This window comes from Salmo trutta, chromosome 34 (genome assembly GCF_901001165.1).
Source record: "Salmo trutta chromosome 34, fSalTru1.1, whole genome shotgun sequence".
Lineage (NCBI taxonomy): Eukaryota > Metazoa > Chordata > Actinopteri > Salmoniformes > Salmonidae > Salmo > Salmo trutta.
This window is the reverse complement of record NC_042990.1, coordinates 29,624,816-29,645,801: the sequence shown is the minus strand read 5'-3', so window position 1 is coordinate 29,645,801 and position 20,986 is coordinate 29,624,816. Positions and strand designations below refer to the sequence as shown.

General features: G+C 44.2%; 2 protein-coding genes across 2 annotated transcripts; both read left to right on the top strand.

Moving 5' to 3' along the window:
* Nucleotides 1-376: 376 nt before the first annotated feature.
* On the top strand, nucleotides 377-12,036 carry LOC115173980 (ubiquilin-4). Its single transcript, XM_029732528.1, has 11 exons — nucleotides 377-520; nucleotides 1,784-1,935; nucleotides 3,766-3,920; nucleotides 4,061-4,323; nucleotides 4,672-4,830; nucleotides 5,127-5,343; nucleotides 5,560-5,699; nucleotides 7,273-7,356; nucleotides 7,518-7,633; nucleotides 9,572-9,785; nucleotides 10,313-12,036. The coding sequence occupies exons 1-11, from the start codon at nucleotides 377-379 to the stop codon at nucleotides 10,463-10,465; spliced, it is 1,797 nt and encodes a 598-aa protein (XP_029588388.1). The 3' UTR covers nucleotides 10,466-12,036.
* A 726-nt stretch (nucleotides 12,037-12,762) lies between these two features.
* Nucleotides 12,763-16,398, top strand: LOC115173981 (ras-related protein Rab-25). The gene is made up of 5 exons (XM_029732529.1): nucleotides 12,763-13,094; nucleotides 13,874-14,069; nucleotides 14,375-14,568; nucleotides 15,026-15,106; nucleotides 15,267-16,398. Exons 1-5 carry the CDS (start codon nucleotides 13,061-13,063, stop codon nucleotides 15,392-15,394), a joined length of 633 nt encoding a protein of 210 aa, XP_029588389.1. The 5' UTR covers nucleotides 12,763-13,060; the 3' UTR covers nucleotides 15,395-16,398.
* Nucleotides 16,399-20,986: the final 4,588 nt, after the last annotated feature.

The following is a 20,986-nucleotide window of genomic DNA, read 5'->3' as shown; positions in this document are numbered from 1 at the left end:
ACTAGAGCGATATTTATAACTGGTCAGAAATGTCCAAATCAACTAGAACGTCAGCTCACGTTTTTTTTAGCCCATAGGTTTTGTAGTAACGTTCGAGTCACTAAAATAGCACGACTACACATTAGACATGGCAACATTTATAGAAATGTAGCTTTAGAAATGTGTAGAATTGTAGGAAATAAGCTTTAACCCTGCTAATTGTTCTCTCGGGGTGTGAACAGTGTGTAATGGACAGTGCTTGTGCCCAAAGAAATAGACGTGACGCGGGCCTTCAATAGATCATTGATATGAGTCAACATTTCTGGAAAGGAAGTAATTACCTATATTGACCCGGAAGTGGACGCCAAATCTGAACGATTCCATCGGAGGAGTAAAGATGGCGGATAACGGCGGCGCAGATCCTGTTAATAACAACAATGATACAACTGTTGGTTTGGAGGGAACTATTATCAAGGTCACAGTCAAAACCCCAAAAGACAAGGAGGAAATCGCCATCTCGGAAGATGCCTCTGTCACTCAGGTTCGTTCATTTTGTGAATCAGTAATAGCTGGCTAGCGAGCGGCAACTTGCTGCTATGCTACATCATCATGCCCCTGTCCACTTGCCTTGCTTGATTAGCCTGTGTGTGTAAGCATGTTGCGAGCTAGCTAGCGAGCTAACATTTCAGAATCGGCAAGTTTAGCGACATTTAAAGGTAGCTATTGACTTGACACGCTATTCACAAGTGCTGTTCTATAGTTAGCTAGCTAGCTAATACGGCTCACAACTATTCCTCGCTCCGTATTGATAACAGTTTAACAGTGTATGTTCCCTAGTTAGTGAACTTAGCTAACCGGCTTGCTAGTAAGGAATTCCCTGATTACACAGTCAGTAAAATGTGTCGCGTGACTTCTGTATGTTAGTCATGACAACAAAAACATTTAATCAGCTTCTATGTAAGTAGCTAACATTAGTTAGGTAAATTGCTAACTAGCTAACGTTGGGCTAATTTTGTTGACTACGTGCTAACCAGGATGCTAGCTAGCTAGTTTCTTCATCTTAGCTGTTTCTCCAGGACATTTGCGCTTCTTCGGTAGGTAGTCTAGAAACAGTATTCTTCTTCAGAATGTAACAGCACCTCATTGTTCTGAATGTCAGTTACTGGACTGTAGATTGTTGTTCATGTGAATCTCCTCTCCCAATGAATGCTATACTGGTCCCATGTTTCACTTTAAGTTGTTTTGTTATGAATCTGTCAGCAAATGCCACTTTTCTTCCTGTCCTGTCACTCCAGTCCTGGTTGATACCCTGAACAGCTAAATAGCCTACATCTTATTTTGCTCCTGTTTAATGTGCCTCTCATATGTGTAGTTAGTTGTAGACTGGGGCCAGGTGTTGAATCACAGTGTTGTCTTGTATTCAGAGGAATGTGTATGCTTGCTGTTTCACAGTTGGATTCAGTTCTTTTGATTTTAAGCTTCTCCCATTGTGAAAAGCACAACACCAAGAATGAGGTGGTATTTGTAATCAGTTAGTAGAGTTCCTATAATAGGTTAAGCAATGAGGATTTACCCAGAAACAAGGCTTTAGAATTCAAACCCGCTTATTGAGCTAATTGTTTCTTTATCCGATTTCTCCCATTTCTTCCCCCTCTTTCTCTTGCTGTCCATCCATATCTTTCTGTCTCTCTCATTTTAAGGGACTTTATTGACATGAGAAACATATGTTTACATTACCAAAGCAAGTGAAATATATAATAAATAAAAGTAAAACAAACAAACAATGACCTCTCTCTCTCTCCAGTTTAAAGAGGAGATCTCACGGAGGTTCAAAGCCAAGCAGGATCAGTTGGTTCTGATCTTTGCGGGGAAGATACTGAAAGACGGCGACTCTCTCAACCAGCACGGCATCAAGGATGGCCTGACAGTCCATCTGGTCATAAAGACAGCACACAAGTAAGATGGTGCAACTTCTCAAAGCAGAATGAACATTGTATGTTTCAGTAGGTTATGTCAGTGTTTGGCAGAAATTGGAATTGGAATTGCTTGATAACATTTTGAAGAAGTGAATAAGCTATACAGTACCAGTCAAAAGTTTGGACACCTACTCATTCAAGTGTTTTCCTTTATTTGTTATTATTTTCTACATTGTATAATAATAGTTAAGACATCAAATATATTAAATAACACACATGGAATCATGTAGTAACCAAAGAAGTGTTAAACAAATCAAAATATATTTTATATTTGAGATTCTTCAAATAACCACCCTTTGCCTTGATGACCGCTTTGTACGCTCTTGGCTTTCACTCAACCAGCTTCACCTGGAATGCTTTTCCAACAGTCTTGAAGGAATTCCCACATAGGCTGAGTGCTTGTTGGCTGCTTTTCCTTCACTCTGCGGTCCAGCTCATCCCAAAACATTGCAATTGGGTTGAGGTCGTGTGATTGTGGAGGCCAGGTCATCTGATGCAGCACTCCATCACTCTCCTTCTTGGTCAAATAGCCCTTACACAACCTGGAGGTGTGTTGGGTCATTGTCCTGTTGAAAATAAATGATAGTCCCGCTAAGCGCAAACCAGATGGGATGGTGTATCACTGCAGAATGCTGTGGTAGCCGTGCTGGTTAAGTGTGCCTTGAATTCTAAATAAATCACAGACCGTGTCACCAGAAAAGCACCACCACACCTCCTCCATGCTTCACGGTGGGAACCACACTGACTCTGTGTCTCACAAAGACACGGCGGTTGGAACCAAAGATCTCAAATTTGGACTCATCAGACCAAAGGACAGATTTCTACCAGTCTAATGTCTATTGCTCGTGTTTCTTGGCCCATGCAAGTCACTACTCCTTATTGGTATCCTTCAGTAGTGGTTTCTTTGCAGCAATTCGACCATGAAGGCCTGATTCACCCAGTCTCCTCTGAACAGTTGATGTTGAGATGTCTGTTACTTGAACGCTGTGAGGCATTTATTTGGGCTGCAATTTCTGTGGCTAGTAACTCTAATGAACTTATCCTCTGCAGCAGAGGTAACTCTGGGTCTTCCTTTCCTGTGGCGGTCCTCATGAAAGTCAGATTCATCATAGCACTTGATGGTTTTTGCGACTGCACTTGAAGAAACTTTAAAAGTTCTTGAAATGTTCTGTATTGACTGACCTTCATGTCTTAAAGTAATTATGGACTGTCGCACAGCTGTTAATTGAAATGCATTCCAGGTGACTACCTCATGAAGCTGGTTGAGAGAATGCCAAGAGTGTGCAAAGCTGTCAAGGCAAACCGTGGCTGCTTTTTTTGGCTACTACATGATTCCATATATGTTATTTCATATTGTTGATGGCTTCACTATTATTGTACAATGTAGAAAATAGTAAAAAATATATAATTTAATAAATATAAGAAAAACCCATGTAGTCGTGTCCAAACTTTTGACTGGTACTGTATGTAGTGGAGTTTAGATTGACTCAGGCCATATATGCTTACTTACTTCACTGCTTGAAGTGTCTCCACTTGCGCAATTGGTTAGTACGTTTTCAAGCAGGCGGTCATGTGGGTTTCCAAACAAGAGTATCACTTGTTGGAGCCGTGGTACAAACAGGAACAGCGAGGGAAGCTATACGGTTATAATGAAGTGAAGCCATTTACATATACAATATATGGGCTGAATCCATGTGTGTGTGAGCTGATGCGTTTGCACAACAACTGGCCTGCATGTATTTCAATGGAAGATTTGTAGGCAGATACCAATTTGATGTGAACATAACTGATCAATGCATTGTCCCTCCAGGGCTGGAGATGGCGCTAGTTCCTCTTCCTCAGTCACCACCCAGGTGGGCAGCAGTAGTGGCAACTCCTCTGGCCCCAGTTCTGCAGCCCACCCTTCAACTGTAGGGCCCACTGGAGGCCCTGCCTCTGCACCCCCACAGACCCCCAACATACTGAGTGAGTTTACTAGGCTAAATACACACACACACTTATCTATCCACCCCCTCACACACACCCAACAGTTTATACAGAAAGACAACCATCGTCATTATCATCACTGCTTCCTGACCATACCCCTCTCCCTCCCTCCCTCCTAGCCGGGTTTGGTGGCTTGTCCAGCCTGAGCAGCATGGGCATGGGCTCCGCTAACTTCATGGAGCTGCAGCAGCAGATGCAGAGCCAGCTGATGTCCAACCCGGAGATGCTGTCCCAGATCATGGAGAACCCCCTGGTGCAGAACATGATGTCCAACCCAGACCTGATGAGGCAGATGATCGTGGCCAACCCCCAGATGCAGCAGCTAATGGAGCGCAACCCCGAGATCTCCCACATGCTCAACAACCCAGAGCTTATGAGACAGGTAAGGGGGTTTGGCCAGAGTGCACTGTGTCACGGACAGCTTGGGATTGGCTGGGGTGTACACAGAAATTGGCCTTGGTTAGTAAGGTGTAGGGGCATGTAGCAGGTGCTGTTTTTGCTATCATTATTTTTCAACTGTGGGAAGTTGACTGCTTTGAGGGGCTGATCTTTGTTTAGCTGCATTCTAAGTTATATAAAGAAATGGTCTTAGGGGTGGTTTCTCGAACACAGATGAAACACCCTAGCCTTCTTGAGTCCCTATACCCCAGACCCCAGTCTAGCTATCAATATTGTCCTCTTTCATAACATCACAAATCCTTAAAACCCCTTCTTGTTCCCTTCTCCTCAGACCATGGAGCTGGCCAGGAACCCTGCCATGATGCAGGAAATGATGCGTAACCAGGACCGGGCGCTTAGCAACCTGGAGAGTATCCCCGGAGGCTACAATGCCCTGCGCAGGATGTACACAGACATCCAGGAACCCATGTTCAGCGCAGCACGAGACCAGGTACCCATTATGGCACTAACTGAAGTTATTCCTCTTGGTCTCGCTAGTACCCATCGCTTTTTTAGTTAGATGGAGAGTATAAGGGGAATCCTAACTTCCACTTAAGTGAAATGTTCATCAATTGACATCATTGCTGACGAAGTACAAATTCGGCTTTAGTGGAAGTAATAATTCACTCATTCTGGAGCTTTTTTAGCCTCAGAAACTAACTAACTCTCAGCTATCCCATGGAGAGTGCTGAACAGAAACCGTTATTAAACAGGTTGTTAATGATTTATCTCTCTCCTCTATCCCAGTTTGGAAACAACCCTTTCTCAGCCCTTGGGGGCAACTCTGACGGGGGGGTGCAGCCGTCGAGGACAGAGAACCGGGAGCCCCTGCCCAACCCCTGGGGTTCAACTAACCCCTCTGAGGGTGGAGGGGGCACGGGCACCACAGGCTCCTCTACCACTGGCAGCACCACCCCCAATGTGTCCAACCCTCTGGGCGTCAACTCTGCCAGTCTGGGTAACGGTACGAGAATACATAGACAGACTTCCTGCTTAAGAGAATACCATTCAAGAGAGATACTGCAATATCACGTGGATGTGAATTCCTAAATACATATATATAAATTAGTGATACCCATACATATATCAAGCGGCGGATTGTAAAAGCATGCATACGCACACACCTACACCCACACACCATCAACCTCCCTCTGTGTGTGTGTGTGTGTGTGTGTCCCAGGCATGTTCAGCAGTCCGGGCATGCAGAGTCTGATGCAGCAGATCTCGGAGAACCCCCAGCTGATGCAGAACATGCTGTCTGCTCCCTACATGCGCAGTATCATGCAGTCTCTGGCCCAGAACCCAGACATGGCCTCCCAGGTCTGTAGCAGTAGAGTAGTGGGCCCTGGGGATTAGCATGGATCAGGAAGTCATTGATGTGTCTCAAATAGCACCCTATTTCCTTTATGGTGCTCTACAGGGCCCTTGTCAAAAGTAGTGCATTATAAAGTGAATAGGGTGCCATTTGGGATGAGACCAATCTGAACACAGGGGGATCTATAGGAATCGGTGGGAATGGTTTGTTTGGAATGAATTGCAATGAGAACAATAAAGCAGATCTGGGCCTGTATTCACAAAGCGTAGGAGTGATGATCTAGAATCAGTTTAGCCTTTTAGACCAGGGATGAGCAACAGGCATCCCACGCCCCCCCCCCCCCCGAACTCAGTCAGGGTCTCAACTTACTGTTGAGCATTAGAATGGTAGAATACACAAGGTGCAATATTGAAATGTGGTTGTGCATCAGCAGTTTTTCTCTTGTTATGTCAGTCACTGACAGTCACTCAGATACCAATGTCAGCTAAAACATTCTAGATTTGTAAATTAGTATAGCCAGCTATCTAAACTTGTAATCATGGTCAAATTACCGGCCGGGGGGCCCCCCATTGAATTTGTTAGTCAGTCTCATGCTGATATCATATTCAAAACTACAAACATTTCTCTCCACCCTATTGTTAAATTAGTAGAATTGAAGTAAATTAGCTGTAAAACTGCACGTTTTTCTTTGCCACATGGCAAAATGTGTAGGATTGCAGGAAATTAAATCTAAAACTTCCATTTTTTTCTCTCCTGTCGGGGGGGGGGCAATGAAATGTAACTTCGGGCACTCAAAAGGCTAGGGCTGTATGTGTGGGTATGAATTTGGGCCACTGAGGCCCATCATGATGAGTTCAGATTTTGTGGCCCCCATTCACATCAAGTTTCCAATCCCTGTTCTAGACCATAATGAATAAGATAACATGAACGGGGAGGGGCTGATCCTAAATCAGCAGCCCTGCTCAGAGCCAAGTAGTAGTCCTTGGCAGCTGTATGGAACAGATCCAGCTGGCAGTGCTTTACCGCTAGGTATCTAGAACAGATCCAGCTGGCAGTGCTTTACCGCTAGGTGTCTAGAACAGATCCAGCTGGCAGTGCTTTACCGCTAGGTGTCTAGAACAGATCCAGCTGGCAGTGCTTTACCGCTAGGTATCTAGAATAGATCCAGCTGGCAGTGCTTTACCGCTAGGTATCTAGAACAGATCCAGCTGGCAGTGCTTTACCGCTAGGTATCTAGAATAGATCCAGCTGGCAGTGCTTTACCGCTAGGTATCTAGAATAGATCCAGCTGGCAGTGCTTTACCGCTAGGTATCTAGAACAGATCCAGCTGGCAGTGCTTTACCGCTAGGTATCTAGAATAGATCCAGCTGGCAGTGCTTTACCTCTAGTTATCTCCATGTAGATGTAGACAGATGTGAGGAAGAGGGTGAACACTGGGAAAGCAGCTGGTGAACGACAGGACCCTGACCTTCTGTTTCTCTCTCTCCTGTCTTTTCTCTCTCTTTCTCCTGTTTTTCTTTCTCTTGCCCCCCCCCCCCCCTGCTCTCTGTCTTTCTCACATTCTGTGTCTTCCCCAGGTGTTGATGAATAACCCTCTGTTGGCTGGAAACCCCCAGCTGCAGGAACAGTTCAGGAGCCAGCTGCCCGTCTTCCTGCAGCAGGTACACACAGCCATATTTGCCTCGAACAGAGAGAGTTGAACCTGTCCCAAGGACTTGATTGGCTTGCTTGACACTGGATGGACCCTAAACAGATGATTTGGGGATTGTTTTAGAATGTTAATTGATTCATTGTTAGTTTGATTGTGACTGTTGTTGTTTAGATGCAGAACCCAGAGGCTCTTTCTGTGATGACCAACCCCCGAGCCATGCAGGCTCTCCTCCAGATACAACAGGGCCTACAGACACTGCAGACAGAGGCACCGGGACTCATGCCAAGGTACACACACACACACACACACCAGTGTTCTCCACAAGTACATAGAGTAGCCAACCAGTCGCCCCCCCCCAGCCCAGCCAGTCGCCCCCAGCTCCTTTTTGCCGAAAGAGGTCTATTTGGTCTCTTCTGGTACATTCTAACGCCTTGACTCCACCTGAAATACACAGCTAAATGATTCAATACTTAGATTTTACCGCCCAGATTGGAAAAATAAGTTGTGGTATTGTGTAGAAAGACATGACATTACAATTTAAATGACTGAAAATGAACGAATTCAATGTATTGTTAGTTGTTTTGGACATTGTCAAAGAGAGAACATCAAGCCTTTTTTAACTCTTGAGATTAAAGTCTTATTTACAGTTTTACTGCAAGATATGAATTGCCACAATGTTTTGTTCTTCAAATTATGTATTAAAACAGAACTGACGTAAGTAGCCCACATTTATCTTGAAAAATGATTTTCAAGGTTACATTTTTTCCCATGTTTTCGCTCTCAAAATCGAACTTTTTTAAAATAGAGAAACAAGCAAAATTGGATGTTGTAAGTGCACAACAATGCTTAAACCACATCAGGAAACTACATTTGAGGTCTGGGGAAAAATCTGAGAAATGTAGATTTTTGGGTGTAATTACCCTTTAATTCCAGTTGGCACCTAGCATGAGGCTGTTTAGCTATGACTTTGTAGCACACGTGATCGTAGAGTTTGCGTAACAAATACCCACTACATTGATGAAAATAATCATGATAGCATTCTGCCAGGTATGCACAGGCTACATTGTAGTTAAGATGTAATTGAAAAGGTTTTTTGGAAAGCCTTTCCATCTACCAGTAGACTGTGTTTATTAGCATCATCGCTAACGGCTACGCAGTGGTGGACCATGCATCGCACATACACAAACAGGGAGTTTTCATTGGCTCTTCAGGAAAGTTGCAGGAAATATGAATCGCTGATCCATTATGTTCGTTTCTTATGATAAACTTGGCCAAATTAATACATTTTCAATACATTTGTTTGATTCCCTACTGAAGGTCAACAAAAAATATTTGGGGTTGAATTCCGTTTTAATACCAGGATTCCGTTAGGGCCCGAAATCTAGGATATCCTTTGGTTTACTTGTTCCGATGTTACGCCATGGACATATAACCACGCTGCCGCATTTATGAATGGTAAAGAGATATAGATGGACTTATTCAGTCAGTTCGACACCTTTCATAACTAGTCAACACTTGCTGTTCAGTTGTCAATCAGCTATGCACCACGACTCCCCTTGGCTGGCTACATGAAATAAAATAAATGAATGTGTCAGAAAACAATAATTAGGCTAAGTCGTGGCTTTCGACTCATCATTACCACTTACATTACATGCGACGTGCAAGTTCACGAGCACCATGCACTCCCTCTCCCTCCATGTATATAAATTAGACAGCAACCAGAGATCTGCATATAATGACAAGATGCTCATGTCTCTGCCCTAACAATTGGAGTCGTTCCGATGGCAGGCGACAAGCTTGGGTCCAAAATAAGCCCATAGAAACGCATTGCGCTTATTTTGGACGAATTTTGGCGGGAGTGAAACCTCTCGCTTTGCCTCTTCCTCTATGCTGTGTTCCCCTGTCATCACTCTCTTTGTGACTGAACTGACAGGCACCTATCCTCTCAACAGATCGCTAGAAGATGTATATTGTTCATTCTAGTGGGAGATGGCTCGAACTAGCAAATTGAAACTTTTAAATTAAAATATGAAGGGGAAAATGTAGCCAGTTGAAAATTAGTCTAACCGGTTGTTTGGCCGACAGCCGGCGCTAATGGAAAACAATGACACACACACACCCCAACCACACGACCTGGAGAAAGTGTTAAAATGGGAAATAAAGAGTTGTTTGAGTAGTAGATACGCTGTTACGCAATCTCAACCTAACCCCTTGGTCTCTCCCAGTTTGGCACCAGGTGGACTGCCAGGAGGTCTCCCTGGAGGTCTACCAGGGGGACTAGTGGGCGGATTACCAGGTGGAATACCCACAACTCCCCTGTCCACGGGAGGGGGTGTGGCTCCAGAGAACCCTGCCTCTTCGCCGAGTGCTGGGGAGAACCCAGCCCAGCAACTGATGATGCAGCAGATGCTCCAAATGTTCGCAGGAGGGAATTCCTCAGTACGTACCACACACACACCTACCTGTCTTCCCTCGTTCTGTTTTACTGTGATTGTACTGGTTGATTTATTTATTGGTGGTTGGTTGACTGATTGACTGCTGTTTTGGACTCTCTCTACCGCACCTGCTGTCTCTAACTCTGAATGATCGGCTATGAAAAACCAACTGCCATTTACTCCTGAGGTGCTGACCTGTTGCACCCTCTACAACCACTGTGATTATTATTATCTGACCCTGCTGGTCATCTATGAACGTTTGAACATCTTGGCCATGTACTGTTATAATCTCCACCCCGCACAGCCAGATGATGACTGGCCACCCCTCATAGCCTGGTTCCTCTCTACGTTTCTTCCTAGGTTCCGGCCTTAATATGGAGTTTTTCCTAGCCACTGTGATTCTTCATCTGCATTGCTTGCTGTTTGGGGTTTTAGGCTGGGTTTCTATACAGCACTTTGTGACATCAGCTTATGTAAAAAGGGCTTTATAAATACATTTGATTGAGAGATTTTTGACTGGTCCCCCTACAGAGCCAGACCCCGGAGGTGCAGTTCCAGCAGCAGCTGGAGCAGCTGGGCGCTATGGGCTTCATTAACAGAGAGGCCAACCTGCAGGCCCTGATCGCTACCGGAGGAGATGTCAATGCTGCCATCGAGAGACTGCTGGGCTCACAGCCCTCATAAAGACACACTCACTCAGCCACATCGATACAGACACATGCATACATACTATCCACCTCTGCAGCAAGGGGAACGCACATGCATATACATTGTCTACAGAGAACCAAGAGAGAAGAAATAAACCATCCAAAAAAGACACAGACAAAACCCGGTCAGGACATGTACCATTCTAAACATCCACCGCAGTCTCCTGTCAGATCATTCCCTAACCATGGCTCCCCTATCCCCTGGTTTTAGCCTCGTCCATAGAGCTCTGCTCAGCAGGACCAGACTGACCAGCCCAGACCATTTCCTCAACAGAGGGGTGCCCGGTGAAGGGGGGGGGGGGGGGGGGGGGGGGGGGGGCGAGAACGGCACAGATTTGCCTCCCTCCAAACCCTCTCCAAAACAGAATTTCTTTACTCTACCAGAATCACTAATCCCTCTTCCTCTTTAATAAAGCTGCGTTTATTCCAGGGGTAGACCACCCTGGTCCTGGAGGGCTGCAGGCACTTCATGTTTTTGATTTAACTGACCTGGATGACCAGGCTTGTTGAGTTTAGGCAATCACTGAACTGATCAATTAGCTCAGGTGTGGTGCCTAGTTGGGACAAAATCCTGCAGTACCTGCGGCACTCCAGGAACAGGGTTGCCTACCTGGTTTATTCAATGGGGTGGAGTGTTCGTAGTGCGGCAGATAGAAATGCATTGCATAGAGCTGTTTATGAAACTTCAACGCATTCCAGGGATTTGTTTCCTGTCTATATGTTGCATTTCTAGCTGCAATGTGTTTGTAACCTTCCACCCTTTTGACTAAGCCCCTGATTGCAGGGTAAGGTATATGAAGACCGGAGGAAGATGATCACAAAACAGAACTTCATCAATCTCACACGGATATCAGTTAAGCCTGCCCGAAACCCTTTCTATTTATTGCTAAAAGAACCCCCACACTTCCCTAAAATAAAATAAATAGTCATTCCAGATAGAGATATCTCTATCTCCACTCAGCTGTGAGTTGTTCCCTGAAGGTAGGATTGCTGTGCTTTTTTGTCTTCAACAAAACATTTAACACCAACTACTCTTATCAAATGGATCGATTGTATCAAACCCTGGCTAGTCAAATCAAATGAGTCTGCCAGTGGTGGTCTAGATTGACTTCACACACCGGCGTGTCACAAGATTGACAACTGTCATGATAATGGTTATTAAAAAGACAGGAGTTCTGAGGAAGAAGACACAAAGACAAGACAGACAGATTTCCTTTTCATTTTAATCTGATTCATTATGTATTTTAATTTGATGTGTAAGTAGTACATATTGAATCTGTTTTGTCTCATTAAAAAATCTTCCTGGAAAATGTATGAATAAAGTATAATGAAAAAAAAGCTTTCCATTTTTGGTATGGTGTGGCAATGAAGTTCTAGCTTTTTGCTTTTTCTGAGAATCTCAGCATTGTAGTTGTGGTAACCTTGGCAATGGCTTCTATAGCTGTGCTTTGTCTGTTGGCCTCAGCTTAAATCTATCACCCAATTAAACATGTTGGAACTAACCTTTAACAGTACTGTACTACAAAATAAAACTAAGTTGGTCAATAAGAACCCTCAGTGTGTCCATCCTGACTTGTAGGAGAAATATCATTATACCAGGGTTGGGGTCTATTCCATTTGAATTCCAGGCAATTCCTGAAGTACACTGATATTCCAATGCTTTTCAATTAGGAAAATGTGGAAATGGAATTTGCTTACTTTCTGAATTGAACCCAACCCTGAATTATTCTGCAAGTTCCATTCAGTAGTCCACTCAATATTTTGTCTGCATTACCTAAAAGTTTGGTATCTTAATGGAGTTGTTGCTAAAATGAAATGTCTACAATATTTACTGTCATTTTTTTATCGCCTCAGATGATAGGAAAGGGAACTTTTTTTTTATTGTTCTAAAGTGGTTCCAATGAAATGAATGGCCACCTTTTAGATGACTTATTCTGGAATTAGTGAAACATTTTAGTCACGTTCACAGTTTAATAATACATTTACCTGGTAGCCTGGAGGCTCCTTGGTATAATACTGTCATTTATCTTCCACAAATGCTAACCTGAGGGGGAATCCAAAAGTGATCTTAGATCAGTGTTGTCTAAGGGAAAGTTAATCTTATTCGCCGTAGCACTGGCTCGCTGCCATACACTGAAGACGCACCTGTCAGACGAGATAGGCAGACTAGATGAAGAGGGTAGAGTCTGTTCTCTTGTGATGACTGGCTGTTAACGCTAGTGGTTCTACCTGTTACACCTGTTCTTACCTCACATTTCCTCCCTCCCCCTCTGCCTCTCCCATGTGTCAGCTGAGCCACAGAGGGATCGGCCGTAGCAGGGATCGTCTAACCACAAACGAACTGCCCCTATCTACAGATAAAGGACGAGGAGTGTTAGCCCTAACATTTTCTCTCATTCATTTTCACTGTCTTTCCACCCTGGCTCCTTGGGAGAGAAGAGAGTAGCTTGTCTGCTGTTCTCTCTTTTTCTCTCGTTCTGTCCTCCCTGTCCTGGGATCTAATGCAGTAACAGCCCTAGGATATTGACTGAAACAGGTGGAGGATCCCGCCAGGGCTCAACACAGGCACAGTATGGGTGACGAAAGCTACAACTTTGTCTTCAAAGGTGAGTGTTTTGTTTGTCAAAGAATCTGATTCTATAAGGAAAAAATCCCCCATTCTCTGGTTTGCACACAAAGCCTTTGAGCTTAGTTTAGGTGTGCAAAGGTTGAGTGTGAGAGAGCAGTTTGATCTTTGGTGTTGTTTAATATTTTTAGGGAAGAGAGGTGACATGGAAAGCAGGAAGTAGCTTCCTGGGCAAGGCAGAGAATCAATGTGACCTTTGACCTAAACGAGGGTTAAATTGACTACTGTGGCTTATTTGTAATAGATTTTAGTCACCTTACTAACAATATGCACTTGTGGAGAATAAGGTTTAACAGTGTCAAGAGTAATTACTGTATTTTCATAGAAGATTCCACTCCGGGCTAGGCATGCACCTCTTTGGGTACACGTGATGTGTCAGAATGATGCTAGAGCAGGGTGAAGTGGGGTTGAGAGAAGTAACAGTTCCTTATTCTGTTTAATGTAGCAGAGAGTCATGCTACCTCCATATGGTACAGGAGGTTGGTGGAACCTGAACTGGGGAGGACGAGCTCGTGGTAAAGGCTAAAGCGGAATAGGTGGAATGGTATCAAATACATCCAACACATGGTTTCCATGTGTTTGATGCCATTCCATCTGCTCCGTTCCAGCCATTATTATGAGCTGTCCTCCCCTCAGCAGCCTGCTGTGCTACAGTTATACCTGAAACGTCTAACATTGCACCCAAGTCATGATTCTTTTCACCATTGAGAAATGCAGTATTGATATATTACACTTGATAATATGTCTGTCATCCTTTAGTGGTTCTGATTGGTGAGTCTGGTGTTGGGAAGAGCAACCTGCTGTCACGCTTCACCAAGAATGAGTTTAACCACGACAGCCGCACCACCATCGGAGTGGAGTTCAGCACCCGCACTGTTCAGCTGGATACCTTCACCATCAAGGCTCAGATCTGGGACACGGCAGGGCTGGAGAGATACAGAGCCATCACCTCAGCGTGGGTGTACACACATACACATATATACATATACACACACACACACATATACACACACACACACTCTTTGTACACAATACACACACAGGAATACAGAGATCTACAGAGCCAATCACCTCAGTATGAATAGATACACACAGATATTTGCAAACACAAACACATGTATGCAAACCCACCAAATGAACATATTTCTCTGACTCTACTCATCTGATTCTCTCTATCTCTCTGTCTCTCTGTGTGTGTGTGTGTGTGTGTGTGTGTGTGTGTGTGTGTGTGTGTGTGTGTGTGTGTGTGTGTGTTTCCAGGTACTACAGAGGGGCAGTGGGTGCTCTGCTGGTGTATGACATCACCAAGCACCTGACCTATGAGAGTGTGGAACGTTGGCTGAAGGAGCTGTACGATCACGCAGACCCTCACATCCTGGTCATGCTCGTTGGCAACAAGAGTGACCTGGAGACCCTGAGGACAGTGCCCACCGTGGAGGCCAAGGAATTTGCAGGTGATCATTTACTTAGTTAGCAGTTACTTACTAGTTACAGTAGTTTCAGTTAATCTTGGTTAACCCAGAACAAAAATCTTGGGTAATTTGGTTAAGTGCAGAATCTGTCCACGAGAGATTAGTTACCAGTTATCTACTAGTTACTTACCAGTCAGCAGTTAGTTAGCAGTTAACTTAATGTTACTTACTAATTGCCAGGTATTTATCAGTTACAAGTTACTTAGTTACCAGTTAGACAAGTGCTCAATATGCAGTCAATGACAGTTCTAAAGTGACAGAATATTGCAACATTTTTCATATTGTTTTTTCATAGTATAGCATATCAATTTCTGACGGTAATGTGAAAAAATGACCAGCTTTGCACCAATGACAGGTAATTCTATGGTTGGTTCTTCATGGCATGATTGAGTATGATGTATGTGAGAATATACTCAACAAGGTATTCGGTCTCATGCAGAAAAGAAGGGCATCTTGTTTATGGAGACGTCAGCTCTGGATTCTACCAACGTTGAAGCTGCTTTCCAGGAAGTTCTCACAGGTTCTTATTATGTTGCTCTTGTGCTTCATACCTTTATCTACAAAACGTTAGACAATAGCATGTCATGTGAATCTCTATTATTGTTCTGTGTGCACTTTTCTGCCGTGCACCTTTTATGTGATGTGTGTGTTCATGACGTGAACATTTCTGTTACCCCCAGCGATCCACAAGAAGGTGGCCAGTCGAGAGGTGACCCGTGGGTCAATCAGTGCCGTGACCCTGTCTAGTACTACTGGAACGGCTAGCGAAGTCCAGGAGGAACGCAGGACCTGCTGCAAGAACCTCTGACCAGTTCTGACTAGCTCTGACTGGTTCTGACGGTTCTTTCCGGTATTAAACAGAATCTTCCTACTCATTCAGGATTAAGGGAGTCTATGTTGATGACTACAGGAGGCATAGCTGTGGGAAGTAGGGGTGCTGAGGGTGCTGCAGCACCCACCTGAAAATGAAAGTGCACTGGGCCTTTACTAGTCTTGTATTAGAAGACCCATATCAATTCTGCCCCCGGCCCCCTGTCGGCAAAAATATTGCAGCACCCCAACCACCGAACATCTTTCCACATCTATGACAGGAGGGCTGTCTGAACCAAAGACCAGGCAGTCCACAAGACACAGGCTACATTTCCACTTTGTCAATAAATACACCATTGGTGTCACCTATATTCTTCCTGTTTGGCGAAAGGTTGCAGACCACTTGAAAATATTTGTGTGGAAAGTTTTTTTTTTATGCTTGTTATGTATTATCTACCAAATAAGTCTTGTTGGGGTCTATTTGAAAGGAGGAACTGCATTATTTTTGGATGTTCATCATGTGCATGTATTGTTTGTAACCAAGATGTAAAAACTGTATGAGGTTTTGTGTTGACTAAATGGGAACACATTAACTTATGTTAATGAATAGTATGTGTGGCTCTGAGACTAGTTCGAGACCAAGTAGAAAAGTAACTTGATTCATGAATTTGAAATATTGATGTTTGATATTGCAACAACTATGCACTGTATCTAATCTTTTGTAGACATGTATTTTATGACAAACTTGTATCATTAATCTTTGTGATAGAAAAAATGCTTAGAGATTTCGGAGTTCATTCACTATTAAATTTGCTATTGTCCTGTAGAGGGCAGTGCTGTTTTAAATACGTCTATGGTGTCTCCAAAATACACAGTTGAAAGTGATGTCTCCATATCAGATCTGCTATTGATATCTAACTTTACCTCACACATATATAAGCAGTAGTTTATGAAGCGCACACACAGGAGTTTCAATCTTATAATAAAACGGCCCTAAATGGATGGCGTCATCTACAATTGAGTCAGTCTGGGTGTGGTGCTTATGTGAGTGTTTGTGTGGGTCATGGCCTGTATCATCCTCTCAACAACAAAAACACTCCCACACGTAGCCTATACCTGTCTATTTCCCACTCACACATAGACACACACAGTTAGAGTGGACAGCAGTGCAGCCTATGCGCTTCTATAGAGATGATTGACAGGTTAGTGCTGTCACCCGACAGATGAGAACCCCTGAGGTGGCTGCCTGCCTGCTCCTGGGGCACGTCTACAGATGACATTACCACGACACTATTCTAATGCAGTGAGGGATTCCTTCTCACACCCATAGAAAAAAGCCCGAACAAACCTGGTTTTGGATCAAGCATTTTGAGTGTGGGCATGTGAGCATGTGTGTATAAAGTGTCTGTAGCCATAGAGAATGATGGAGTCCTCTAGTGGCCAGAAGGCCATCTTAGCGTGGGCTGCACCATTGAGGGCTTCCATCATTTTGATGTAGTCAACTGGATGAGACTTCCAACTTCATTGGCTGATCCCTCCTGGTGACCCTGTTGAAGTCATGTCCAACCAGGTCATCAGGAAGGATCAAACAATCATGAAGAAGAAAATTGACTAATTAAAAATGGAGATGGCCTCAATGGCGCTGCCCATGCTGTCACAGACGCTGTAATGGCACAGATACAAAGATGAGTCCACTATCAATCTATGGTCTGTAGCTCATCTGTGGACCATGGTTTAAATAAAAAAAATGTTGTAGCTCAGCCAAGGGAGTATAAATCTCCACTATTGGTGGTTAGTGACATTCATGACAGATACTGCTCTGTCTCTGTTTCACAGATGTCTACAGAGAACCTTTACAGTGTGTGTGTGGTGTGTGTGTGTGTGTGTGTGTGTGTGTGTGTGTGTGTGTGTGTGTGTGTGTGTGTGTGTGTGTGTGTGTGTGTGTGTGTGTGTGTGTCTCAACTGGAAATGATCACATAGGTTTCATTACAATTCTTTTATGAAAGTAAAATACTGAGATTTCTGCACAGGGCAGTAAATGTTTAATAATTTCCTGTGAATTATGATATTGTTATAGAGGAGGTTGATCTTGAAGCCTGTAAATCTCAGTTTGCTTCAAATAAAGGTGAGGGAGATCATGAAAAAAATATCAAGACCTATTGCACTGTGGAGTGGGATAGGAAAGCTTTCAGGCAGCATGAGATTTGTTACTCTACTGTACTCCGTGCATTTGACCGAATTCCCCAAATGCTTCCCAGATTTTCTTGTCTGACTGCGGTTTGACCCCTAGCTATGGAAGGTAAGTTGGAGAGTGGTCTTAGTGAGCGTGGGTATATGGCCATTATGCCTAGCCTGTAAAACCATGTGTAAACCTTGGGATTCATTCATGGCGAATGGTTGAGTACCACGGAGCCTTTAAAACACCAACACTGGTCCTATGTCTCCCGTTTCAGTTTTGATGTGAGTAGTTTCTATCCGTCCACTCCTCTCTACGCTCGATTGGCGTCTGATTAACGTGAGGATTTACGATTGTCGCACCCCACCTGTGTTTTATTGCGACCCCTACGACCTCTGCATTCACCCTGATCGTTGACCGCAGAGAGCATGGAACTCTCCCCAACCCCAGCGGGGAATCTATCTAACGGAATCCACCGGTGCCCTGTAAAGTGATGATGACTAAAATTATGGATGTCAATCTCTCGCTCTTTCTCTTTCTCTCTATCACTCTCTCTCTTTCTTTCTCTTTCTATCACTCGCTCTCTATCACTCTCTCTTTTTCTTTCTCTCTATCACTCTCTCTTTCTCTCTATCACTCGCTCTCTCTCTCTTTCTCTCTATCACTCTCTCTCGCTTGCTCTCTTTCTCTCTATCACTCTCTCTCTCTCTCTCTCTCACTCTCTTTCTCTTTCTCTCTCTCTCGCTCTCTTTCTCTTTCTCTCTCTCTTGCTCGCTCGCTCTCTTTCTCTCTATCACTCTCTCTCTCGATCGCTCGCTCTCTTTCTCTCTCTCTCTCGCTCTCTTTCTCTCTATCGCTCACTCTCTCTCTCTCTCGCTCTCTTTCTCTCTATCACACTCTCTCTCTCTCGCTCTCTTTCTTTCTATCACTCTCGCTCTCTCTCGCTCTTTCTCTTTCTCTCTATCGCTCTCACTCTCTCTCTCGCTCTTTCTCTTTCTCTCTGCACTATACTGCACTATGCTGCACCTAGATCTAGGTACCAAGACCCTTCTGGTATCTACAGTATCCACAGACAGAATGCAGCCATCAGATATCTCTCCAGCCTATCCAGCAGTGTTTACTGTAAGGTTAACCATTAAGTGATTAGCACATTAGCTGTGTTTATGGTTCATCTGGTGTTACAGTTCAGCCTAGGGACAGATCAGCCTGGCTCCTGAGGTTTGACAGGGAGTTTGGTAAATTTGTCCGCCTGTCTGAAATGTTCAAAGAGGCACTCTGTGACCGATCAGGTTTCAAACTGGGTCATTGGCACTGGCATAAGACTGTTACCCTGCTGAACTCTAACTCAATCCCCATTTCACAGGCAAGGTTACTTACTCATGGTTCAACTTCAGGCCAGGGAAGCTTCGTTCTATTCCGTCCTCCTCCCCTCCATACACTCCTACATATGTATGGAGAGCTGACTGGTTGTGCTAGCTCTAATCAGACATGTATTGATCAGTCTGGCTGGGACGAGGGCGGAGCATTAGGCTTACAGTCAAGGAGGTCTAAATATTCTCTAGGGCTGTGGAGTGTGTGTGTGTGTGTGTGACTCTTCCTAAAATGTTTGTTCTTGTTCTGCGTAATTTTGGCTGGCGTTGTCTGAGTGTCCATATGTGGATACATTTGATATATTTTTCATAAAGGAAAAGCAAGTGGAAATTACACATTTCAGAAGCATTTTTAAACCTCAAATACAGTACACGTTTTAAAAATGATCCTAAAACAGGGTGTTCATATTAAGATCCAACATCTGTAGAGATTACAATAGATTTTCCACTATATACTGCATGGCTACATTCTACTGACCTCTACATGTGTAAGGAACATCAAAGGCTATCACTCTGTGTTGGACTATGTCATTTACAGTATACATTATATAGCCTACTCTGTGTGTGTGAGCTCCCCAGGGGTGTGTGCTCAGTCGCCTCCTGTACTCCCTGTTCTCCCACGACTGCATGGCCAGGCACGACTCTAACACCATCATTAAGTTTGCAGACGACACAACAGTGGTAGGCCTGGTCACAGACAACGACGAAACAGCCTATAGGGAGGAGGTCAGAGACCTGGCCGGGTGGTGCCAGAATAACAACCTATCCCTCAACGTAACCAAGACTAAGGAGATGATTGTGGACTACAGGAAAAGGAGGACCGAGCACGTCCCCATTCTCATCGACGGGGCTGTAGTGGAGCAGGTTAAGAGCTTCAAGTTCCTTGGTGTCCACATCAACAACAAACTAGAATGGTCCAAACACACCAAGACAGTCGTGAAGAGGGCATGACAAAGCCTATTCCCCCTCAGGGAACTAAAAAGATTTGGCATGGGTCCTGAGATCCTCAAAGGGTTCTACAGCTGCAACATCGAGAGCATCCTGACTGGTTGCACCACTTTCTGGTATGGCAATTGCCCGGCCTCTGACCGCAAGGCACTACAGAGGGTAGTGCGTACGACCCAGTACATCACTGGGGCTAAACTGCCTGCCATCCAGGACCTCTACATCAGGCGGTGTCAGAGGAAGGCCCTAAAAATTGTCAAAGACCCCAGCCACCCCCAGTCATAGACTGTTCTCTCTACTACCGCATAGCAAGCGGTACCGGAGTGCCAAGTCTAGGACAAAAAGGCTTCTCAACAGTTTTTACCCCCAAGCCATAAGACTCCTGAACAGGTAATCAAATGGCTACCCAGACTATTTGCATTGTGTGCCCCCCCCCCAACCCCTCTTTTTACGCTGATGCTACTCTCTGTTTATCATATATGCGTAGTCCCTTTAACTATACATTCATGTACATACTACCTCAATTGGCCCGACCAACCAGTGCTCCCGCACATTGGCTAACCGGGCTATCTGCATTGTGTCCCACTACCCACCACCTGACAACCCCTCTTTTACGCTACTGCTACTCTCTGTTCATCATATATGCATAGTCACTTTAACCATATCTACATGTACATACTACCTCAATCAGCCTGACTAACCGGTGTCTGTATATAGCCTTGTTACTTTTATAGCCTCGCTACTGTATATAGCCTGTCTTTTTACTGTTGTTTTATTTCTTTACTTACCTATTGTTCACCAAATTATTTTTTTAGCTCTATTGGTTAGAGCCTGTAAGTAAGCATTTCACTGTAAGGTCTACACCTGTTGTATTTGGCGCATGTGACAAATAAACTTTGATTTCATTTGATTTGATTTGTGTGTGTGTGTGTGTGTGTGTGTGTCAAATCAAATCAAATGCTATTGTCATAAACACATATTTAGCAGATCTTATTGCGGGTGTAGCGAAATGCTTTTGTATCGTGTAGCGAAATGCTTGTGTATCGCGTTTACCCACATGTAATGCACCTGTGATGTGGAGTCTCATTCCAAGTTCCCC